General features: G+C 34.4%; 1 protein-coding gene across 4 annotated transcripts; it reads right to left on the bottom strand.

The window, feature by feature from the left end:
- Positions 1-2,731: 2,731 nt before the first annotated feature.
- On the bottom strand, positions 2,732-24,531 carry LOC106062196 (protein spinster homolog 1-like). Of its 4 annotated transcripts, none has more exons than XM_056006193.1 (13): positions 24,452-24,531; positions 16,042-16,397; positions 15,183-15,388; positions 14,521-14,672; positions 13,737-13,803; positions 13,472-13,611; positions 11,538-11,666; positions 10,193-10,388; positions 9,601-9,666; positions 8,811-8,909; positions 7,689-7,866; positions 7,128-7,208; positions 2,732-3,190 (listed from the first exon to the last, which is right to left on the bottom strand). In XM_056006193.1, exons 2-13 carry the CDS (start codon positions 16,280-16,282, stop codon positions 3,105-3,107), a joined length of 1,641 nt encoding a protein of 546 aa, XP_055862168.1. In that variant the 5' UTR covers positions 16,283-16,397; positions 24,452-24,531; the 3' UTR covers positions 2,732-3,104. The 4 variants fall into 4 exon arrangements, with proteins under 4 accessions (XP_055862168.1, XP_055862167.1, XP_055862169.1 ...); XM_056006192.1 differs by lacking the exon at positions 24,452-24,531 and adding an exon at positions 19,529-19,577; XM_056006194.1 differs by lacking the exon at positions 24,452-24,531 and adding an exon at positions 3,733-3,759.
- Positions 24,532-24,860: the final 329 nt, after the last annotated feature.

Genomic DNA, 24,860 nt, shown 5'->3' with positions numbered 1-24,860 from the left:
CTCATTTAAAAAATAAATAATGAGTTAAATATATATAAAAAGAAATTGAGTTCAAAGCAACATGAAATGTAATATAGGATAGGAATGAATAGCCACTGTTAGATAAGTTGACAAAAAATATGCGCCTCTTATTATTAGGCCTATATTTTTAAAGCATTCAAGCTACATAAAATAAGAATAATGTCCATTTTAATTAATTGTTCCAATCATAAACAAAGCCCAGGCTTTCAAATCAATCTTAATTTATAAACTATATTGGCAGCACTTCTTTAAAAAAAAATCTCCACCGGAAATGCATTTGTCAAAACAAAACATCTCTAAACTCTGAATACAAATTAATTCACAAAGTTTAGTGCTGTCGAGAAACTAGATCTAGATCTCATCTAGATCTAGTTCTAGCTAGGTGCCTTTTGATTTATTACTTTAAGAAGAAAGCAGTAGATCCATATCATTCATAGATCTAATTTCTGTGTTTTAGTGGAGAAGCAACGTAGGTTTATTTTCTAGATTAGATCTTTGTTTGTACCGTGATAACTTTGCACGATTACGTCATCAAACTCTGTTGTATTGCGTGCCAAGAAACAAGAAAAAATATTTTGCATCAATGTGCACTAAAAAAGAATGTTAGAGTTGGTGTTTTGAAAGGTCGCACAAATACGTCAGCAAATTAGTTTAAACGTCACAGTTGCCCCGTGTATCTTCAGCTGTAAACATCTCCCTCCATCCGCCTCTTCAAGTAAACAAGATTTGCATCTTCACTGCCGATATTCATCTAAATAGAATGGAACCATTTGGCAATCACAACCGCCTGGCCATCGGAGGTGCTGAACGCTCTGTGCAGAAAGGTAGTGAACAGAAGAATGATTACTTCGTTGATTGTTTGAACGTGTCCTGCAACAGCAACGACTGTTCCAGCTACTTCGATATTCCAGACTGTGTCACCGACGTCTATCTCCAGGCTTTAGACGGAGGTGATGATAGTTTTGCCGCACTGAGGCAAATCAGCGAAACCTACGGCGATAAAGATAAGAAAGAATACGACAGAAATTGCAACATGAACAACGAACCACATCCCAACAAAGGCTGCGGCTGCGGCTGTGCAGGCTGCGGCTGTTCAGGCAGTTACAACGGAGGTGCTGGTGGTGGCACCGCTGTCTGTGACTGTGATGGCAAGCCGTATGAGTGTGGCTTCCGTGACAAGAAACGCGACAACGCTTGCTGCGGTTACCCCAACGATAAGTACAGACCTGAAGATGTCAACGTGATTCCCACCTGCACTCAGGCGTTTAACAAGAACTGTACATGTGGCGCCTCGCATGGAGAATGCAAGTGCCAGGAGACGTACCAACAAGGCCTGGTCAACAAGAAACCAGAGTGCTGTGTGGATTACAAGTACGTTGCTCCAATCAACCCTAAGCCGTTTGTCTGTGACAACAGCGAACCAACTGGCTGTCAAGAGCTTGTCAGAAAGGGCAAGCTTCCCGACCGATCCAATTTCTACGCCGATGATTCCTGCGACTGCCAGCACAACAACAACAACAACAACCTCAACGCTCTCGGCGAAACCGATTGGGCCGCGCTCAGAAAGTCTGCCTACAGCATCTCCGACAATCAGTGCTCCACCTACGGCAGTAACAGAGTCCAGCAGTCAGATCACTCCATGTATAGGGCAACTTCCGGCAAACTCAACGGTGTTGACCGCCAGGACATTGTTTCCTTAGTCGGACGCTCAAGGTCACAGGGCAAGTCTGAAGAGGAAGAAGCAGCACAGGCAACTCTCCAGCATTGCAGCATCTGCTAAAATTAAGGTAAAGAACATCGTTTTCGTATCTAGACCCATGAATTACTTCAACCATCGCACTTATTTTGTTTTCGCATCGATAGTTCTGAACCTTTAAACTTTGACCTCTACTCAGCCATTCATTCCTAATGACCTTGGCATGAACTCTTCATTTAGCTTCAGTAACCACCTAAGGCTGACAGGACTGAACAGTCTGAAACATCGTGTATCTGGACAAACTGTTTAAAAACACCCAAAGCTACCTAGATCGAACTATGAACTTTACTGTGATGGCCTGGAAGTGATAATAGTTTTCTGATCAGAATAGATTATCATCGAAAAAAAAATATTAAAAACTAATTGAGCAGTTGATCAAGTTACACGGGGTAAATAAAAACATCTGTACCATCGTCTTTGTTGCTCTCTGATTTTAGTGTTTCTTGACTTCTGTGTTGTCTTGTGTGTATTTTAAATCTGTTTTAGCTTTGTTAAAATTGTAATGTCATAAATTATGACAAATCAACACTATCTAATTCACTAGCACTTTAATTTAATACACAAATAACTTCAAATATAAATTTTAAATTTAAAAACTAGATTAATCTAGAACTTTACATTAAAACTATAATCCAAAAAAAAAAAAAATACATAATACTAAATTACAAATTAAAATAATAAAGTACAAACAAACTTAATGTAACTGACATTTCAAGGTCTTGAAATCTTGATGTCTTAACCTTGAATTACAACTTTTTAAAAATAGTCTTGATCTAAAAATTTTTATCTAATAGTTAATGGCTTAATTACTTTAAATAGGCATGCTGGTGAATGTAAAGGACATTTCACACAAAGGTCTAGAATACTCTATTGTAATGAAATCTTCAATCAGGATGACCTACTTTTTAGTCACCTTGAACACACAAATCTAAATAAATGAAAAAAAGACTGAAGTCTGGAAAAATTATTTATTCAATATTTTAGGAGTTAAAAATGCAACAACTTTTTTTGTAATTTGCAACATACCTTTCAACAACAACAAAAAATTATTAAAATTGTATTGGACATAAATACATTTTTTTTATTTGTGCTAAGTTAATTAACGAAAATATCCAAATTACCTTTATAAATTGGTATCAAGTGTAGCTCTTCAAAGTAGGTGAGGTGCATTTATTATACAGTGTAATTTACAAAAATCCATGCAAATAAATTAGTCATATAAACAAAAACAATCTTATCAAAGTAATGGCATTCATCACAAATAAAATCTTTCTTTTATAAAATTAAAAACTTTCATTCAAGAGGATCAACTCTTAAGAATCTCTTGTCAAGAAGCTGTGCTAATCTCATGATGATCACCATCAGTAAAAGCCACCCTGACTTCCTGATCTGATCTCAGGCCTCCAATGCCTCCTACAATAAATAGAACATGAACAGCACTTAATAAAACACATGATTAAGTAGCAAAACTATTTTTACAAATTTTTAAAAGACCTGATGCCATAGTCACTAGTTCAGTTCAGCCATCATTTCTACACTAAAAAGTAATTGCTAAATCTGTGCTGAGAAAAAATGTTCTAACATTGTAACAATAAATAAGGCTTGTCTTGAGATTAATGAGGGATGCAGTATTGTATTGTAATGGCTAGTTAAATAGAGTAGAGTAGGATCTTAAGTCAAAACACATTAATGAATCGGCTTAACTACCAAAATACTTTTATAATAAGCTAATTTATTGTTAATTTATAATCAAATAGGCAGCTTCTTAGAATTTAGAATATTATTTTTTATTATTAATTAATTACAATAATTGTCTTAATCAATTATGGGTGATAGGCCATTTAGTACCAGTGCCAAGCAATTTTGAAAAATAAAGAAATGCATTCTTAATTTTGTATTGTGTAGTAGAAGCAATCTCAGCCCAGTGTATCAGAAAAATGTAGAATAAAACTTACAGCAGTGGCTAGTACTTTAATGGTAATCTGAAGATTCAAAGGACAAGAGACTTAATGACATTTGTCTCAATTATCAAAATATTATGACATCTCACAATCAGGATTCACATTAATTTAAAGACTCAGAATCCTTTAAGTCTACAAATATCAATCACAATTGCTCATATGCAGTAAGAAGTTCTAGAATACAATTTTCTGAAGAATTGTGGCCAAGCTTTGCAGCAATCAAACAAGGACCACAACTGTAGGACCAAAAAACCATAGAAACAGATGACCATCATCTGCCCCATAGATTGCAAGGTCTCTGAAAGGGGAAACTTAATCAAGTAACTAGGTAAAAAAAAAGTGTTATGACTGTTACATAAGGCACATAAAGTAGTTTTACAAATCCTGCCACATTACACATCCTTTAGACAACCCAAAGTGCACTGTTATGTTTGTTAAAGAAAGATACATTTGTGAGCCCATGTGCACCAAGACGAAATATTTGTCTAAACCAGTCACCAGATGAATTTATATGTTTACACATATATACTGGCTACCTAGCTTTTCATTTAAAGTGATACTATGTAAGTCCAACAACATATAGGGGTTCAAAAAGATTAATGGGAGGAAGGGTCAACAAAGGTCAAATGGGAAAGAAATTGCTAAGCAAATGTCAAGCGTGGAAGAAATAAAAGAAAAAGATAATCAATATTACTGAATATATATATATAAATTTAATCACAAACTTTTAACAACAAAATATAAAAGGTTTGTAAATTCTAAGAGTATTTATAGATATAATGTAGAGCCTCGCACTGCCATTTTTTCATTGTCCTTTCACAACAGGCTCAACAAATTGAGCATAAATCTGTGTTGTAACTTGACACATTCTTCCATTTGACATATTGCCATTCTCATGCAGTAACTAAATTTATTATTTATCTTTTTACAATTGTATTTCCTAAGGAAGAAAAAAATGTCTGAAAAGGGTTAAGTTTTAAAAAAGAAAATAGACATTTTTTGTATGGGTGCAGGGAAGGTAACAGACAGAAAGATGTAACATTTTTTTGTAATTGGCAACATGTATTTCAAATACAACAAAAGATAACTAAAGACCAACAAACAAGAAATGTAAATACTTTATAAAATTCACTGTATAACAGCCTACAACACAGAAGTGAACTAATCAAAGACTTTTCTCAACTATTGAAGTGTCCATGCTCCCACCTACTGTAAAGAAAACATTATCACCTAACACATTCTTTTAGAGTGAAATGCAAGGAGGGCTCTTTGAAGATCTAGTAACTAGGCACTGCCCTGACTATCAGGATATCAAATGTATTGTAATGTTGCTAGCCTGCAGATATTGTTTTATAGTGTAGCCCTGGATATCTAATACTGTTGGTGAGATTGATCTATGATCAAAAATATGATACAGAACTGAAATCAATTTTAACATTTTATCTTATATAATTTTTTTTTAGTATTAGCTGTATTTTTTAATTTTCTGATTTTAAATGCTTTGAGAATAGGTAGAATAGAATATAGTTTTTAAAAAAGTAAATGGGATCGTGTACACAGGTCAAAGGATAAGTTTACATTTTTTTTTTAATGCTACGCAAAAAAACAACTTGTCATGAGCTCTTGAATAAATGATGAATTATTTAAGCCAATCTTGACAAACATAATTTATATTCATAAAATATAATTCCAATGTATATACTTTGAATAACTTTTTAAAACAAACTAATAAATCTAAACATTGAAACAGATCACATGACAATTTCTCTAGTCAATAAACATTGTGACAAAACTGTTACACTTTTCTTTGTAACAGTTTCTCCTTATTCGTTGTCCAGGTTAATGGTCTACTAAAAAAATGTATTACGCCATAAATGAAATAAAGGAAAGTACATGTGATTAAACATCTAAGCACCATACATCTGACAAAAGCTGTTAGTGCCAACAACGTTGAATGACTCATATAAACAGTTCCATAGCAAGAAGAAGCTGTTTCTCCCAAAAGTTTCTCTTAATAAACCATGAAGCATACAGTCAAATGTAACTGAAGTCAAAGTAAACAATATTCTAGCAGAAATAATGTGAAACATTCAGATACTAGTCAGCAATAAACTTGCACTGCTTCATTGAGCAATTTGTATAATACTGAGCTTAAAATATCTAATAAATTTATAGCTTTTATATAGTGCTACTTTCATGCTTATAGCATGCTCAGAGCGCAATGGTCCAATCTCGTGTGTGGACCAGTTGGGTTGGGGTGGGGGGAAGGGGTATCTGGGAGAAGGTTTTCAGAGCTGCCTTTAGGCATTCAGTAAACACAACTTTGCCTGAGTTGGGTGTCGAACCTCAAGCCCCATCCATAGGCAGCCAAGCCAAGTTCAAGCGTACTTAACCTCTCCAACACGCTTCCCACGCTAATACAGAGAATAAAAACAACTGGTTATATAAACTTCAGTTAAGACTAGTTGTCTGCCCCTTCCCTCCTTTTTCCCCTTAAAATAATAGCATTTGAAGCGAATCTTGTATTTCTTCCATCAGTGATATGACGAAAACACATTAGAATAGTAGCTCATTAAATAACTAGCACGAATGCTACAACATTTTTAATGCTGTTGTGGAAAGCAGCAACTACTGCAAAGATTCATGCTACAAATAGTCTTCACATTCAAGGAGCTTATGATAAACTTAGTAGGTGTGAAAAAATTTCAGTCTAAAAAATCTATTGCACTACTTTAGAGAACTGATTGGATCTCAACATTTCTAAAGTGAATGTGAAATTGAGAAAGGTTTCATTGATTAGATACTAATTTTTTTATTTTTTTTTAAAACAATATGATGTTTTATTATATCTAAAAACATCTTTTCAACAATTTTTGATTAGAAAATACATGACTTGGATACAACATGACCTAAATAAAAAAAGATGTGACAAATTTTATTGATAACAAACAGTTGATGTTAAAATTTAAACAGATGCTAAAATAATCCAGCATTAAAATTCCTTATAAAAAACATAATGGATCCCCTTTCACATTATTTTGAATCCAGCTTATATACTAATTAATTCAACTAAATACTACACATATAACCCACTTCCAAATCTTAAAATGGCTAAAGAGTAAAAACCTAACACGACTGTATGAGAATCTAGGAGACTATCTTTGCAATGACCTCATTTGGGTTAACTCTTTCTCTCCTAACTGATGATACCAGCGTTTATTCCACCAGAATGTGGTAAATAATTACTGAGAGAAAGAGTTAAAACCAGAAGGACACTTACATAAATTCTGACACAAAAAAATAATAGGACAGAGTGATAGCACAGTATACAGTGTTCAATATAGAATACATGAAAACATAGAACAATTACACTATTAAATAAAGCTCACTTGGCACATCCTCATCAGCTAAATAATTCACATCAGATCCATCAGTAAACACAGCATCATCATCACTATCTTCTAAATTACCTGGTTGAAAAAGGTCAGGGGAAATATGGAGATCAAAGCAAACCAAAAAAAAAAAATTTATATGTAAGACAGGTTATGATAAACAGGGAAGGATATGAGAAAGCATGCTGAAACTAAAATTTATTGCCAATTTTCTTTTTTTGTAAGGTCACCTTAACCAGTTTAAAGAAATACAGAGTATTGTTTTCAATACTTATAGTTATCTCTTTTTTTTTTGAGGGAACACACAATCTCAAAATGAGAATTATTAAATTACAATTCTGTGTCCAAGAGTTCATTCTAACTCATTTTTTTAAATGAGCCTGAAATGAATTCTATTTCACTGCCTATAGTTATATATAGTTATATAGTAATAAATAAATAAATAAAATATTCAGGTACTAATTTACTTATAGAAGCAAATAAGTTGTAAATTAAAGCAACACATTGTGTTGTTTTTTTTTTTAAAATAGAGGGTAAAAGAAATAAGCCAAAGTTTACCATGTGAAATTTTCTCAGCTTTCTTTTTATCCTGTTCAACGTAAATGGCAGTAGCTAAATAAAATGCTCCCCCGACTACACAAACAAAAGTTGTCAGATATAATGCTGTTTGCATAGATACAAACTGTACAGAGGGCAGTTTGGAATTTGAATGGTTGTCAGCCAAAGAATCAGCTATCTAAAAATGTATAAAGAATAAATGCTGTCAATAAAATATTTTCATATCTAAATTTGATCTTAAAAACTACTAAAAAAAAAGCATCTGATATTTTATTAGTTTATTTTTAAGAATAGTAATCCTGACCAACAAAATAATACAGATGTAAGCTGAATAATAACAAATATGATAAAAGAAACTTAAAGATTCAATATTATGCTACATATTATAAACTTGGAATATAGCAGTAATTTGAGAATATCAGAAGGCATGCGTTCTGAGTATGCTACTGTACGACAGTGATTTTTGGACTACCAATGCAAAGCAAGAAAGAAAACTAAACTCATTTCACTTGCGCTGCCTCCAAAGGATTTTGAATATCACATGGCAAGAGAGAGTGTACAATACTGAGATCCTTGCACAAACGGGCCTTCACAGCATTTTTACATTCGTCAGATTACGCCAGCTGCGCTGGCTCGGTCATGTTCGCTGGATGGAGGACAATCGCATTCTGAAAGTCATTCTCTACGAGCATCTCACGTCTGGCTCAAGAAAAACTGGTCGCCTCTACCTCCGTTACGTGGATGTAATAAAATGGGACCTAAAAACAGTGAACGTTGATACAGACCATTCGAAAGACATAGCCCTAGACCACACTAGTTGGAGAGGGTGACCAAGAAAGCTATGTATGGTGAAAAACCATGGGCCTCAGCTCTGGAAGAAAAGCGTGGCAAATGAAAAATTAGCAGGCTCCTCTGCCACCAAAGCGAAAGCCACTTTAACCTGCGATATATGTGGACAGGAGTGTCTCTCCAAAATAGGGCTGCACAGCCATATGAAAAAGTGTTCAAGATGAACCATAGTTGTTCTACGACTGAAAGAAGCCAACTAACAATTTAAAAAATTGCTTTTAGAAAAAATATCATTAAGTTGATTTGCATGCCTTTCAACAATTTGATACTTACCAAACCAATAATGTAGGGGCTAATTGCATCTCCAAATAAATGAGACATAAGTATCTGGCCAGACTCTGCCAATGAACGTCTAGTAGGAATGACAACATACTGTGAAAACAAACAAAACATTCAATCAATAAATTATTTTTAAATAATAATAATAGTCATTTCTAAGTGGGATTACGGGAATGACATGGCCTAAAGTGTGCCGACGTGCAAAAAAAACTCAAAACTCAAACTTTTCATGCCTGGGTATATAAAACAATACATTTGTCCTAATTCAACAAAATGAAACCGTTGTTAATGACAACAATAGCATAATGATACTCTCTTCAACCCTAGTAACAGGATAAAGTCTTTCAATGATTCTTCTAATATGGGCCTAAAATGGGTATACTAAGAAAGATGGCTGGTAAGAAATATTTTTTTTTATTAATGTTATATTTAACTATAAAATAATGTATGTAAATAATTGGATGCAACTCGCCTTTTAGCTTGCCAATTGTAAAAAGAGAATGTTACAAAGCAAGTAATAAGAGAATGAAGTCTCAATCTCAAAGGAAAACAGCCATGTAAAACACTGCACTCATCCTTAATGTTCAGAATCGAAGACAATGCCATTATTATTATCCTCATTATTTAACTACAAACTAACATAGGTTCTGCATTCTTTTCCAGAGAGAAACTGAGAATTCCAATTGGCATTGTAATAATTCTTTGTTTGTCAAAAAATGGTATGTAATAAATATTTCAACTGCAACCAATCATTTAAATCTATCAGACAGTAAATGAAACTTACTAAAAGAATATCTGCAGTTATAGCCCAGTTCAAACATAAAAGTGTTTCTCCAAAAAATATCAAAACCTACAAAACAAAGTGTTAAAAGTTATTAATTATTTATAGATGCTAAAGACATTTACCTATATTATACATTTTATTTAAGAAATTAAAAAAAAACTTTTTTTTACAGCTTAACTGTATGCAAAAGATCCAATTTTTTTATACAGAACTAATTTAAACAAAAGAGTGCATTGATCACTGTACATGTACATGAGACATCAAAAAGTAATTTTCTTTTTTTTTTTAATTTTCATTGTTCACATTTAGTAGATCATATACAGTGAATATTTTTTTCTGTCAGGGTTTAACCAACACGACTAAACAATGTTTTTTTGTTTTATGTTTTTTAATCTCTGTATAATTGTAAACATTTTATTCTAAATTAATATCATTTTTAAAAACTTAACAAAATTATTCTTTTTTAATTTACTTAAATTACAGAAAAAAAAAAGCTATATTACCCATGTAGCTGCTATTAAAAAAAAATATGCTATGTTGATATATTACCCATGTAGATGGAGTGTTACAAAATGCTATATAGATATATTACCCATGTAGCAGCTGTGTTGTATTTGGAGACAAACAAAGCAAAAAACAAAAAAGGGACACAGGTCAGCAGTCCTCCAGCACAGACAAGTGGATCAGCTCTTGGGTTGACACGTTTATAGGTCCTCGACAGCCAGGCTCCCATACCAACGCCAATAAATCCAGCCAAGACTGTGATTCCACCAAAAGTTGTACTTATACTGTCAAACACAAACATAAACACTAATGCAAAGTAATTCTTTCAGTTTTGTTAAAATCTTAACCACTAAAAGACAAAAGTTAGTAAATACTGAAATAACAGATGTTGCTTCAATTACTCCATAGAACTTTATTATATTACAGAATAAAGAAATACTTTCAAACAAATTGCTAAAAAACAATGCCCAGGGCTGAGTGCTAGACTCAGTATACTTCATTAGTCCCACCATCTTCCAACTTACCATTGATATAGCCGATGTTAAGCCATTACTAAAACTTTTAAAATAAAATCTCAAAAACGTTACAGAACAAAACAAATTAATTACTTTATTAATTCTATTTGCCTTCAATACTGAAATACCAATTCTATAAAGACGTCTCTATAGTGACCAAAATAAAAGAAGAACATATTAAGTTAGGCAGAGGAGCAATAATAGTAGACAGGTAAAAACTAAAAAGCAGGCAGACCACGAATATGATGGCTTGATGATTTAGAGGAAGCTCTACAACAACTCATCATCATCTTACTTTTTTTGATTTCTTCATGGAACATAGGGCCCCAGTAAAAACAGGCCAATCTCTTGCTAGTTTTTTTAGTTTTTTAATGGCTACCCTGATCTTTCCTGACCTCCCGGCTTCATCTAGTACACTGCGTCACCATGTTCATTTTTGTCTTCCTCTAAGTTTTGTTCCCTGGGGGTTCCACTTTAAGGCCTGTCTAGCTCTGTTGTTGGTATCTTTTCTAAGGGTGTGACCAATCCATCTCCACTTCCTCTCTAAGATCTGTCTCTACCTCTATGTTTTTCTGCCCACTCATCTCCCACAGTTTGGTGTTTTCTACTTTGTACCACAAAACTCAAGAGTTTATGCATAGAGACAAAAAGCTCATGAGGGATCAAGATAGAAAAGTATGTTAAAGTAGGCTAGGGCCACAATGCGTTGTAGCCCCACTGGAATGGATGGATTCATTACTGATACAGACAGCTAAGTGCCTCCAGTTTTACAGCTAAAAGCTGGCTCAATAAAAAAGGGAGTTCATTTTTATGTTAGAACCCTAACACCCTTAAACTATAACTTATGTTAAAGGTAATGGGTTCTGTGGGAAGTGGAAGATGTAGGAACATAACATAAATAAAAATGTTTTCTATTACCTTGACTCACTCTCCATCTGGCTGAGAAACTTTGTGGAATAGTACATAAAGGAAGGAGCTAGGAAGGCCAGAGCTCCAGTGACAAATGCCACACAAGTAAATCCAGCAGAAGACAGCATGAAGCTCTTGCTGTTAAAAAACAAAAAAATCCTTACACATAGTAATAAACACAACCATCAAGCAAACAGTAAAGCTATTTGCAATACAAACATGTAATTTATTCTTTCAATAATTTCATTCAGAAATGTAAAAGAATGCAGGATGTAGCTATTAATTATGCTAAGTCTAGAATCTTGCTGGATTAAAATGACAAAAGACTAACAAAAATAAAGAAAGGGAGGCAATTAATCTAGGAGATTTTTAAATTTATTGCTAGTTGAATTATTAAACAAATGTCACAATTTTATCCAAAGTCAATAAGCATATTATGAATAAAAACAAAAAATGATTAATAAACAAAAGAAGACTATCTAGCTAAATTAACAATAAAATTAACATTAAATAAATGTTAGAAAATAACTACAGTTCTACATATTTTGGGAGTCACCTATGACCTGAGATTAACATGGAAAATGCTAACAGAAAAAACACAGAATAAAGGCACCCAAAGACTATCCCCAACGATAAAACAAATTAGCTGGCGCAGACTGAGGAGCAAACACAACATACTAAAAAAGACTTGTTACATCAGACCCACTCAAGAATACAGTGCCAGAGGCATAAACTACCATACGGAAAAGGTTCAAAATATAAAAACAGCAACCATAAGAGCTATGAAGGAAAACGCCATTCTGGTCTCTCTGGAGAAAGAAGAGAAGTTTAAATCCTTACCCATTTCACCAAAATGGAAACTTTGGAGAGGCAGCCAATCAAAACCAAATTCCACAAATCTAGCAGTAAAAACCATCTTAACAGGACTCATTTTATTCAGGATTCTCTGAACCTCAAAAGGAGGTAACAATTAGAAAATGTAAGACTGGAATATGCTAGAAAATATAAAGAATGTCCACCCTGGGACCAAAGCTCTCTTCTTTTGATAAGAGACAGTATTGAAAAGAACAAAAAAATTGACTACATTCCAACAGAGCTCAGGGAATTAATAAACTCTTCATCTCATGATGCCACCACAAATGGAGGAGCTGGAATACTCATTGAATGGCCCAATGAAGAAAAACTAGAAAAATCTATGGCAACTGGAGAGCCCTCTGACAACCACAGAGCAGAAAGGGAAGCACAAGAACAAGCAGTTACCATGCTAGTAAATTATCCAAGTACAGCAAAGATTCAGATTGTCTTCCTGACAGATGCCTAAACAGTCCTTAAAAGCGAGTAAAACTCTGATGCCTCCTATGTGAAACAACTCAGGACCGCCCTTGTAAAGCTCAACAACAACAGCAAAAAATCTGTTCTCCAGTGGTTCCCAATAAACAATGAAATAGAAGGAAATAAAAATGCTGATGCACTTGCCAAGTGGGGTAGACCAAATAAGAAATAGAAAATTCCACTCCATCCAAAGAAACTAATAGTGAGTAGAATAAATGAGAAATGGACAAGTTTTAATACTAATTACAAGAAAGACAATGCCTATTATCAGCTATCCTGACATGACCAATGTCTAATTTTTAGCCTCAAAAGCGGATAAGACACTGGCTCCAAAACACCCCACATAGACAAAAAACTATACAGAGAGATTGCCTGCTCTGGAAACCACTGCGCAGTTTATCTCAGATATAGGTTTAGTCATCTGAACCCTCAAACATAATAATTAGAACACAGAAGAATATGAAGAAATAGATCTGTCATTAGCAAGAAGAATACAAATTATAAATATAAAACAAATGGCACAATTGTGTCCAAAGTCAATAAGCATGTAAAAGTAATAAAGTAATAAATAAATAAATAACAAAGAAAAAAAAAAAAAAAAGAACACTTACTTTGCTATCAAGTCTTTAATGTCTGTACACAAGCCAGAATTAGAGACATGGACTTGGCTATTTTCAGACATACCCCGCTGGGGCTCAACAGCAACCACTATAATCAGTATGACACAAATGACTCCTAATAATGGAGTCACCTGGCAAAAAAAGATAAACAAAAGCTTAAGATGGTTAGGCATGTTGTTTCTTCAGTATAAGTAAGTTAACCTTATTACATCAGCAATTTAATAAGCCACAGAATAATAACATTAAGTAAACTTACCCTGAGCGCCCACTGCCATTCACCTAGCCATTTTGCAACAATGGAGCCAACAATATAGCCCAGGCCACTGTTAAAAGCAAGAGATTGAATCAGCCTTACATCACCATAATAATGAGGCAAGAGATAGTGACAAAAAAAAAAAAAGCTATGGATGGTGAAAAACTTTGGCCTTGGCCAACATTGATTGGTCAACAATGATGGTTTAATGCACTTAAGTCTTACTTTTTTAAAAAATGTTGCAAATCGATATATTAAGAAATTTCTGGCAAATATGTAAATTAGTATAAAATCAAAAATACTTTTTTCAGACCTTGTGATCTATAGGGCAGATGATGTTAAGGTCATCTGGTTTTTTTTTACCAACGGTTAACAAGTAGGGGGTTATGTGCCAGCACAACAATCAACTACATTTACTTTCCCCAACTAAAGTCAGGTACCCATTAGAGTTGGGTGGACTCAGGGGCGAGCTAAAAATAAAAAATTAAAAAATCCCAGTCTTCACCAAGATTCATACCCAGGACTCCAGGTTCAGAAGCCAAGTGCTTAACACTCAACCACCGCACCCCCTCAAAAATACTTAACAATGTAACAAAGTTGTGCATGAAAAAATAAATTAGACATATTTTACATACATATTCAGAATTCAATATCTAAATTTATTCAGTTCAAAAGGCTTCTAGCCAGTTTCTAAAGTTGCTCTTAAAACAAACTTGATGCTTCTATGTTAAAAGCACAGGCATGTGTACAAAAATTAAATTTGAAAAAGATTTTTTATGTAACTGACCTGCCAACTGGAATGGCGAAATAGAACACCATCAGGGCATAGGTCCTCTGATGTTTTGAGAAAAGATCTGCAATAATGGTAGGAGCAATGGTAGAGTAGCTAGCTTCACCTATTCCAACTAGAGCTCTTAGTAGCACAAAGGCCCAGAAGTACTGAAACAAGAAACCATTACAAATCATCTATATATATATATATATATATATATATATATATATATATATATATATATATATATATTTACTAAATGGCATTACAACTAATTACATTAAATATAAAATCCTTTCAAAAGCATCTTAATATATATTCTCTAGTCTTTAAAAAATGTATTTACATCTGATCTTAATATTTTTTTTCCTCTATTTTTTTTAAACAATTTATTAACTCAATCAAATGTTCAGAGCTTTTATTTTTTTTAAAAACTTAATGGCTCTTCATCTTTTATAATCTAAAATAACATAAATCACATAAAATGAATTTTTTGTTAATTTTCAGCATCAATCAAAAAATTAACAAATCATTTTATCAATTGCATAACAATTTAAAAGAATTAGTAAAAATTGACATTTGAAAAAATTATTCAATCATTAACTGCATCAATCATCAAATTAAAAAGAATTTTTTATTTTTTTTTAAATCACACATAGCACTATGCTCATACTTACATCACCGGGTATAAATGAGCTTGCCAGTGTAAAAACAGACCACATGAGTATCCCAAAAACCATCAGGTACTTGCGTGTATATCGATCTCCTAGATAGCCGAATATGGGTGAGAAGACCATGTATGTACAAATGAAGGCTGTCTGTATGATACCAGCATCAGAGTTGCCCAAGTCATGGTAGTAGTGCTTGACATCAATCAGAACACCTGTTGAACAAAATAAATCATGCAAATGAACAAATATGTTAAGCCGCAGTTAAGCCTGACATGAACTACCCCACCAGTCTAAACTGATAGAGTGGAGAGATTTGAAAAGGAAATATAGCAATGGGATTGTTGAAAGTGGGGTATGGTGGCAGAGTAGTAAAGCACTTGACTTCTAAACTGATGCATCTCAAGTTGGAATCCCAGTGAAGACAGCAATTTTTAACCAAGATTTTTAGGCCCCCAAGCGCTCACTTAGCTCTAAAGGGTACATGACATTTTTGGGGGAAGTAAGGGCAGTTGGTCATTGTACTAGTCATATCCTCGTTGACCATCTGCCATAGAAACAGATGAGCTTTACATCATCTGCAAGGTCTAAAATGGGTACTTAGCTGCTCTATTAATTTTTAAAATAGGAAATAGTTAAATATACTGTTATATTAAAAATTATTTTAGTACCAAATTTATGATTATTAAAAAACTTTTTTAATATTATATATAAACAACCATTTATAAAATAATTATTAAATATACAGATGTTGTCTTAGGTATTTCCATTAGTTTGAACAAAAAATAATTTTTTGGCAGAAATGAAACAAAAATAAAGCACTGTTCTTAAGTCCAAAGTTAAAGGAATAATTCAGTATTTAACTCACCAGCCACTGTGAATCTATCCATATAATTCAGCAAATTCACCAACAGCAAAATAAAGACAGTAAGGCAAGCCCGCTTCTTACTAACAGAGAAAGTTGATACATTCGCTTGTTGGGAGTCATTGCCATTAATCCCTACATTGGCCGCATAGTTATTTCCAACAATAGGGGCATTGTCGTCTTGTGTCGGCATGATTTGTGAAAGCTGAACAGTGTCATCAAATGGATAGCTAGTACTTGTCATTTGCTTATTAAATTTCAAATTAAGTCTGTCTGAGGCCTTTGCTTTAAGTTCATGTTAGCCATCATTTATATTTCATCTACTAGTCAATTTTGCATTTCCTCTAGGATCTTGACTCCTGTTAAGAAATAGTGGCAATGGATATATTTTAATCTACTTTGAACTTTCACTTAAAGACTTAGTCTTCATGTTGTTTTTTTTAAACTTTTTTCTCTCAGCACACTTTAAATCTTAATTTAAATGAGATTATCAAGCTAAAGTGTGCTGATGTTTCAAAAAACCAAAACCAAACCAACCCTAAGAATCTAGATTTAAATACCCACTTTTTTTTAATAAATGGATCTGAGGTCGTGTTATATGCAGATATATTGATATATATTATATTATATATTAATCAAGTAGATAATAGTAGATATATAGGTCTAGCAGAATCTATAATATATAGAGAGATATGATCTAATTAATTCTAAACTCTACACTACTCTAGAGACACTAGAATCTAGATATAGATCTATCAGTTATCAGTCAGTATTTAGTATTCACTAGTAATAGTATCTTATCTTATCTTATATAATACAGACGTTACTTCAAAAAAGAAGATGATTACGTCCTATGCGTCATGCATCTAGTAATGCATTGTAACCAATGACTTAAATTCTACCAAGTCATTTGTTTTCCTGGCTGGCTCAGGCTACCCATTCCATGCTCTAATAGCACTAGGGAAGAAGGAGCATTTGTACAAATTTGTCCTAGCATATGGGATGAGGAATGTGCCGTTATCTTTGTGTCTTTCTGAGTATTTTATTAAATTTTGTTTTTGTATTTGAAGATTATGGTTCAGTGTTTTATGTATAATTGCTACTTTGTTTTTGAGTCTTCTGTCCTGAAGGCTTTCTAAATTTAGTGATTTTACTAAAGGTGTTATAATAAACCCTAATGCTTTGTTTGATTTTTTAAATAGTTTCATCTACATTGAGATTCCATGAAAGTTTTTCATTTATTATAACACCTAGGTATTTTGCGTTTTTAGTCTGTGTTACTGGTTTACCATGAATAAGATAAGTGGAATTAATTTGTTTTAGTTTTTTTGTTACTCTTAATAACTGAGATTTTTCTGGGTGGAAAGACATACTCCAATTTGATTCCCATTTCTGTACTTCATCTAGTTCTCTTTGTAAAATTTCTGTATCTTGTGTTGTTTTTATTGTTCTATATATTATGCAATTGTCTGCAAATAATCTGACTTTTGTTCCTGAACTAATGCAATTTGGTAAATCGTTTATATAAATTAAAAATAGTAGTGGACCTAAGACTGTTCCTTGAGGTACGCCTGAGTTTACTGTTATTGGTGTTGATTTAGTGCCATTTATTATTACAGTTTGTTCTCTCCCTATCAGAAAATCTTTAATCCACTGATGCAATGGACCAGCAATGCCAAAATATTTTTATTTTTAAGCAAACTATGGTGGTGAACTTTTGTCAAAAGCTTCGGAATTTAGCATTGAATACTTGTAGTGTAACATCACTAGATTTCTATATCTAGGATAGTCTACAGAACAGTATAAGTAAGTTAACTTCTATATAATATTATAAATCTATATTATTTTCTATATATAATAAATAATAATATTACTGTTAGTAAATTCATTGCTCAACTTTCTCAAGTATAATAATTAATAGAGTAACTGTTCTAACAGTTCTGTGTGTAGTGTAGTCACTTATAATCTTATTCATATCAACTAGACTAGACTGACTAGACTAGGACTAGAATCACTCCCCGATGTCTGCTCCATCTTTACGGCCAAATTGCATGCAATATCGTTTGCACTTATGGCCATTAAAGCATCAGAAAGGAGGAAATTTATAATCTGCTCCGACTCCAAATCTGCATTGCAGACTTTGGGTCGGATGAAGACTGACATCCCATTGGTACATAAGAGCCTGAAGCTGTTGGACCAAATAACAGCCGACCATAGAAATGTCACCTTCATCTGGGTCCCCTCCCATGTTGGCATTGAGGGAAACGAAGCTGCAGACAGAGAAGCAAAGAGAGCCTTAAATCATGTGGTGTCAGGAACCCAATTCCCTGCTCGGACCTGAGACAAAGTATTGCCTCTGCCACCTATCGAGAGTGGCAGAACCGATGGGAGGCTGAGACTCACAATAAACTCAGGCAGATTGTGGCGGATGTCAGGTGGCGGCCCACATCTAAGGGTCTGACAAGGCGTGGTAACACGACCATGTCCAGACTTAGGATTGGCCACACCTACATCACACACTCTTTTGTGCCGAAGAGAGACGAGCCCCCACTTTGTGAGTACTGTGACTCTCGCCTCACCGTGGAACATATCCTCGTTGATTGCCCCAGATACCAGGATGTCGGAGAAATATTTTAGAGCCACTAACTTAAAAACACTATTCGATAATGTCGACCCTGGGAAGGTACTGGGCTTTATCCGGGAAGTGGGGTTGTCTACGAAGATCTGATTTATGAATTTGTGAACATGTACTATTTACATTAGATTTTTACCAAATTATTAAATTTTTACTACCTTTACTTTTACTATTTTAACTGTGAATAGACCTTGATTTTAATGATTTAACTGTATAGAATTTAGCCCTTGTTATCTAGATCTAGAGAGAGAGAGAGTAGTCTAACTAAGGGAATGCAGGCACGACATGGCCTAAAATTGTGCCGATGACGTGCCTAAAACCAAAACCAAACTAGAATCACTAGATCTAGACAACTAGACTCTTGTCTAGTCTAGAGACAGTGTTGAGTGTAGAGTGTGACTACTATGACTAGTGTGACTCAGTCTCAATTACTCAACTCAGAGTTTGAACTGAATAACTCAGTAACTACATCTAGTTAATTCTAGTTACTAGACTGTCTAGACTCTAGAATTCTAGTAGAATAGACTTTATAGACTGACTAGTGACTAGACTCTGACTCTAGACTAGACTAAGACTTAAGACCACTACTAGACCTAGATCTAGTACTACTTTACTAGTACTAGTCACTAGACTGTCTAGACAGTCACAGTAGACTAGACATTGTCACAGTCACAGACACAGTATTTATGAGAATTTGTTTGCGGTCATGGGGGCTGGACTGGATCAATAGATCTTGATTATAAATCTAGTATATATAGATCTATAATTATTCTATGTAAACTTAATAAAGCCATTAAAGGCATCCTAAACTTCAAAATAAAATTCCTTGGTTCTATTGTTCTAGCATCATCATACCATATCCCGTGTTTATTTACATTTACCGGAAATGAACTTCTAAACCACGATACTCCCCCAAAAGTAAGAGTTCAATTATTAAATTATAATTTCAACTTCAAAGAGCAGTAAAATAAGAAATAATAATAATAGCCTAATAATAACCTGCCACATCACCAGAAAATTCCTCAGTGGTAGCTGTTAAAGGGACTACGATGAACGAATTTCGACCCTGGTCTCTGACATAATAATAAGAAATGGACTGACACCGACCTCCATGACATTGATAGACTCACTAGAAAATTAGGCATACTAACCAAATTTCGATGCCTGCACCCCAAGTCTTCCACCATAAGGTTATACCTGCCTAGGAAGGATGGGGGTCGTGGATTGCAGAACATCTTCAAATTGTGTAAGAATGCAAGTTTAAAAAATACGATCAAAACTGCTCGCCTCCATTAATCAATTAGTTTCCTTTCTACGCAAACATTACTCCGAAGAAACCCCTCTGAATCATGCTGATGTCAATGTCGGTTTGGACGACGTAGGGCATGAGATTAGTAAATGGGAAGAAAAAAACCTCCACGGAAAATTCCCAGCTTTATTACATGGGAACAACATTGGCTAGACTGCTTCCTTAACATGGCTCAAAGCATGTCATCTCTACCCTGAAACAGAAAGCTTTGTTACAGCAATACAGGACAGAGTAATTAGGACAAAGAATTGCGAGAAGCATATCCTAAAACTTAATGTTGTCGACAAATGCCGAAAATTTGGAAATGTGGGTGAGACAATAGAACACATAATGGCAGGATGTTCAACCCTATCGGAATCTGCCTACCTAGGTCGCCATAACCATTAAGTTGCAAAGCTAATACACCAGCACTTAATTAGCTTTGACACACAATTTGATCGGTAAGGACACTCCTCCTTATTACAAATACTCACCACAAGAGGCTCTCGAGTCTATTGATCATCTACTATACTGGGGTAGACCTATTTTGACCGATTTGCTGCTCATCGATAAAAAAGAAAAAGCCGCTACCATTATATCGCCGTACCACTATCTCACAATTTAAGAATTGGAAAAACAACGAAAATATGGGAACCTAACCTTCTAGATTAAGCGTTTATGGAAATTATCTAAAATAATATATACCCTATCGTTATATCAACCGAGGGGATAATAACAACTGACTTCACAGATATCTTGGCATTCCTAGGAACATTCTCGTTGCCTGTCAGGGGGGGGGGGCGGTACTGCTGCAGACCTGCCACATCACCAGAAAATGCCCTGGTGGAAACTGATAAAGGGACTACGATGAATTTTGTTTCCATTTAATGAAACTCGATCCTGGCTGCGTCAGAGAATGAATACTCGTTCTTTTCTAACATAATAATAATAATAATAATAAAGTAGAAAAAACGCTACCATTATTGAAATCGGCGTAAAACTGAAATAGAAAAATTCAATCGTTTCTAACACTATAATAATTTTAAGTTATCCAAGTCGAAATTAATTTAGCAATGGTGCATTAAAAAAAAAAGCAAACATGGGAATCAAATTGGAACATGTCTTTCCACCCAGGATAATGTCAGTTATTAAAAGTAACAAAAAAAAAAAAAAAAAAAAAACTAAAACAAATAAATTCCACTTATTTATGGTAAACTAATAATACAGACTAAAAACGCAAAATACCTAGGTGTTATAATGAATGAAAAACTGTCGTGGAATCCCAATGTTTATGAAACTATTTTTAAAAAATCAAAAAAAAAAAAAAAAAAGCCTTAGCTAGCTTAGGGTTTATTAAAAGAATTTTCTATAAATCAAATAAGAACATAAAAATAAAATGTCATTTTACATTGGTTAGGCCAATAATAGAATATGCCTATGCATCCTCTGTTTGGGACCCCTCAACTCAAGAAAACATTTAAAAATTGGAACAGACACCAAGAACAGTGAGATTCATAACAAACGAATATTCACATTTGACCAGAGTACCACCTTTAGTAAAATCACTAAATTTAGAAAGCCTTCAGGATAGAAGACTTTAAAAAAAATAAAATAAAAGTTAAGTAGCAATTATACATAAAACACTGAACCATAATCTTCAAATGCAAAAACAAAACCTAATCAAATACTCAAAAAAGACACAAAGATAAATGCACATCCTCGTTCCATATGCTAGGACAAATTTGTACAAATGCTCCTTCTTCCCTGGTGCTATTAGAGGATGGAATGGATAGCCTGAGCCAGCCAGGAAAACAAATGACTTGATAGAATTTAAGTCATTGGTTACAATGCATGACTAGATGCATGTCTCGTGGGACGTAATCGACTTTTTTTCCTTCAATTTTTTGAAGTAACCTCTGTATTTTATAAGATAAGAAACATTTGTTCGATAGCTCACATATTTAGGCTACGTTTATACCCCAGATTCTCTTTAACCTTACATGCGAAATTTATAACAGTAAGTTACATAGGCGGAAAATCTATGGTGCCATACAGGATGAAACAGGGTGGAGGACACGCTCTAACCATGAGTTATATCAATTATATGAAGACCCACCAATAGTGAACGAAATAAAAAAGAACAGACTACGTTGGGCAGGTCACCTTGAAAGAATGTCAGACAACAGAGGGGCGAAAATCGTATACAGGCAAAAACCAAAAGGCAGGCGACCCAAAGGCAGACCCCGAATGCGATGGATAGATGACGTGGAAGCAGATCTGAAGCAGCTTGGGGTTAGGGCGTGGAGACGAAAGGCCCAGGAGAGATCTGAATGGAAGGATGTGTTAAAGCAGGCCAGAGCCCTCCATGGGCTGTAGCGCCACTGGGATGGATGGATGGAAGTTACATAGGCTATTCAAGGAACAAAAGAGTGTGTCTATGGAGAGGATAAGCTTAAATTACTGTAATAAGTCAGGCTTAAATTACTGTAATAAGTCAGGCTTAAATTACTGTAATAAGTCAGGTTTAAATTACTGTAGTAAGTCTTAACTTGCACGACTTAAATACGCGCTGGACGTAATTATTTTCTCTTTTGAAGTAACGTCTGCAATTTATAAGATAAACATGCACTCTGGGCTATCGCCTCGATGGTCATGCGTTCGAACACTTCCGGCCGCCTACCTCGACGTCCTGCGGGAGGTTTGGACTAAGATGTAATAATCTTCGAGTCTGAAAGAACATCTGAACAATATAAAACAAGCATACTTTATACTGCAAAGAACCCTCACATTGTATTTGTTTTTTTTTTTTTAGCCATGATTGCAGCCTAAGGACGGAAGGATGGGTTAACGTTAGTAATTAGTATTAATTGATTAAAGAATATTAAAGAAAGATGAGTAGCACTTCCCACACATAGGCCTACATTTGCTGAGAGGACTATTTTGATAACCATGCTGAAAGTCCTTTATAGTTTATTTGCATCTTTGTTGCATCGTCCGTTGAGCTTCCAGCGTTTTTTATACGTCAATTTTGTTTGATGCAAATAGCCTATTAACAAGTATTAGGCCTAACCCTTAAAGTGCTGAGCTTCTTCTACAATGAGTGCATACAAAATGGAATTACAATCGTAGTGCTTATTGGCTAAACTACCATGCGCGTCTAGAGGGTCAGTATTGCCATATCATTGGGAACTAATAGGAACCTAACGATCCACAACTGATCTTTGCATATGTGATTTCTTGGATAGTGTCAATTTGCTACCTTAATCAGATTGACAATGCTCTCTGTGAGATGGTTCACAGTTGTTTTTTTAAATTTGAATAAATGAAAAAGTTGAATAAAAATCGTATGAGACAACGCTATCTGAAACAATATAGGCCCTATTTCGATTATAAGAAAAAAAAATTAGACGAATTCGTCTCTCTATATATGTAGAGCTATATTATATATAGGCCTACTGTCACTTTAAAAAAAAATCTGCCTAAAAAAAAGGCGCATATAATTCTTTAATTTTTCTTTGCTGTTTTTCAAGCAAATCGTAGGGGCGGAAACATGAGCAGTCAGAGCAGCTCATTTGGTGCCGGCCCAACTGCCATTTGCCCCTATTCCTCTAATACAGTAGAACATCGTTTATCCGGACGTCAGATAACCCGACTGTTTTTTTCACAGTACGGTATCTTATAGTGGTCTTGCTGATGTGCAGCGAAAGATCGGTAATTATTTCTCTCAATAATGGTAGATAGGCTACTATGAAAAAAGCTTCCTTCACCTGTAGGCTATATTTTACTTGAAATTTATATTAATTTACGTAAGACGCGATACCCATTTATGAATTTTCTTTATATTGTTGGTGAAATGGACCGTTTATTACATTCCGAATTCGCTCATCGATCGATTATCTGGACAGATCCCTATTCCCAAATAATCCGTATTCCGGATAATCGACTATCTGGTGTAGCCAGTCCACCCCTGGTTGTAATAATGACCAGCGTGCTCTACATATCCCCGTAGTCTATTTTGATAACTGAGCGTCATTCAGTCGCATATTGACCTAAAAATGTACATGGTGGGTAGTGAACAGAGACCATAATTTCAACACCTGGTTTACCGGAGCGTAACCTTGTCGCATGCTCACAAGTAGGCCTACTAGTAGCCACAGGTGAGAGCTGAGCGGAGACAATAAAGGTTAATGATGAGCTGCTCAAGGAACCCCACTGCCCAGTTAAGAGGTAGGCTACTCCACCTAAGTAAACATCCTTAGTCGATATCTATAGCGACAAACTGTGTTGATTAAAATTACTTCCCTATTGAGTCGGGACAGAATCTGCTGTGGGCTGTGGCTATCCAGTAACGTAAAATTCATAATAAAGTTTTATTTCCCATGTTCTAAAAAATGTTCCACTACATCATTAACTACTTAGACGACTTCAAAACGAAGTTGTTACGTGCCACCGGTACAACAAGCATAATCATAGCAGAAGACATACTCTACCCGCTAACACTTTCATGTGCTTATAGATCTAGTAAGTTATAGTTGATTGATTCAATGATGTCACTGACGATGGGAAACGCTCATTCCAAATAAGGAATACCATAAAACCTTTAAATATATGTAGTCCAAATAAATAATACATTTTAAAATAAAATATGTTATTTTTTAATAAAGCACTGTCAAAAACAGTTTTTTAAATAAGAAATACATAAAACGTTATTATTTTTCTTAATTCAGACCGTTAATAAAAAAGCATCAATGTGAAAAACTAGGTCTGTCTGTGTCTATCAGTCTATACTGAGTATAGCTTGTAGCCTATTTATCAAAAAAATAAATATATAAATTAGAACACGTTTAGTGCAAGACCAACATTATACTACTTAAATCTAATTAGTGTTTTAGAATTATT

Source organism: Biomphalaria glabrata, chromosome 12 (assembly GCF_947242115.1).
Source record: "Biomphalaria glabrata chromosome 12, xgBioGlab47.1, whole genome shotgun sequence".
NCBI lineage: Eukaryota > Metazoa > Mollusca > Gastropoda > Planorbidae > Biomphalaria > Biomphalaria glabrata.
The sequence above is the reverse complement of the archived record's forward strand: the minus strand, read 5'-3'. Positions and strand labels throughout refer to the sequence as shown.

Bases quoted from the DNA above. Each gene is read 5' to 3' on its own strand.
- LOC106062196 (XM_056006193.1), bottom strand. From the start codon at position 16,282: ATGACAAGTACTAGCTATCCATTTGATGACACTGTTCAGCTTTCACAA. The intron at 15,389-16,041 runs GTGAGTTAAATA...TTTGTTCAACAG, and splicing joins GGATAGATTCACAGTGGCTG to GTGTTCTGATTGATGTCAAG. The intron at 13,612-13,736 runs GTAAGTTTACTT...TTTTTTTGCCAG, and splicing joins AATGGCAGTGGGCGCTCAGG to GTGACTCCATTATTAGGAGT.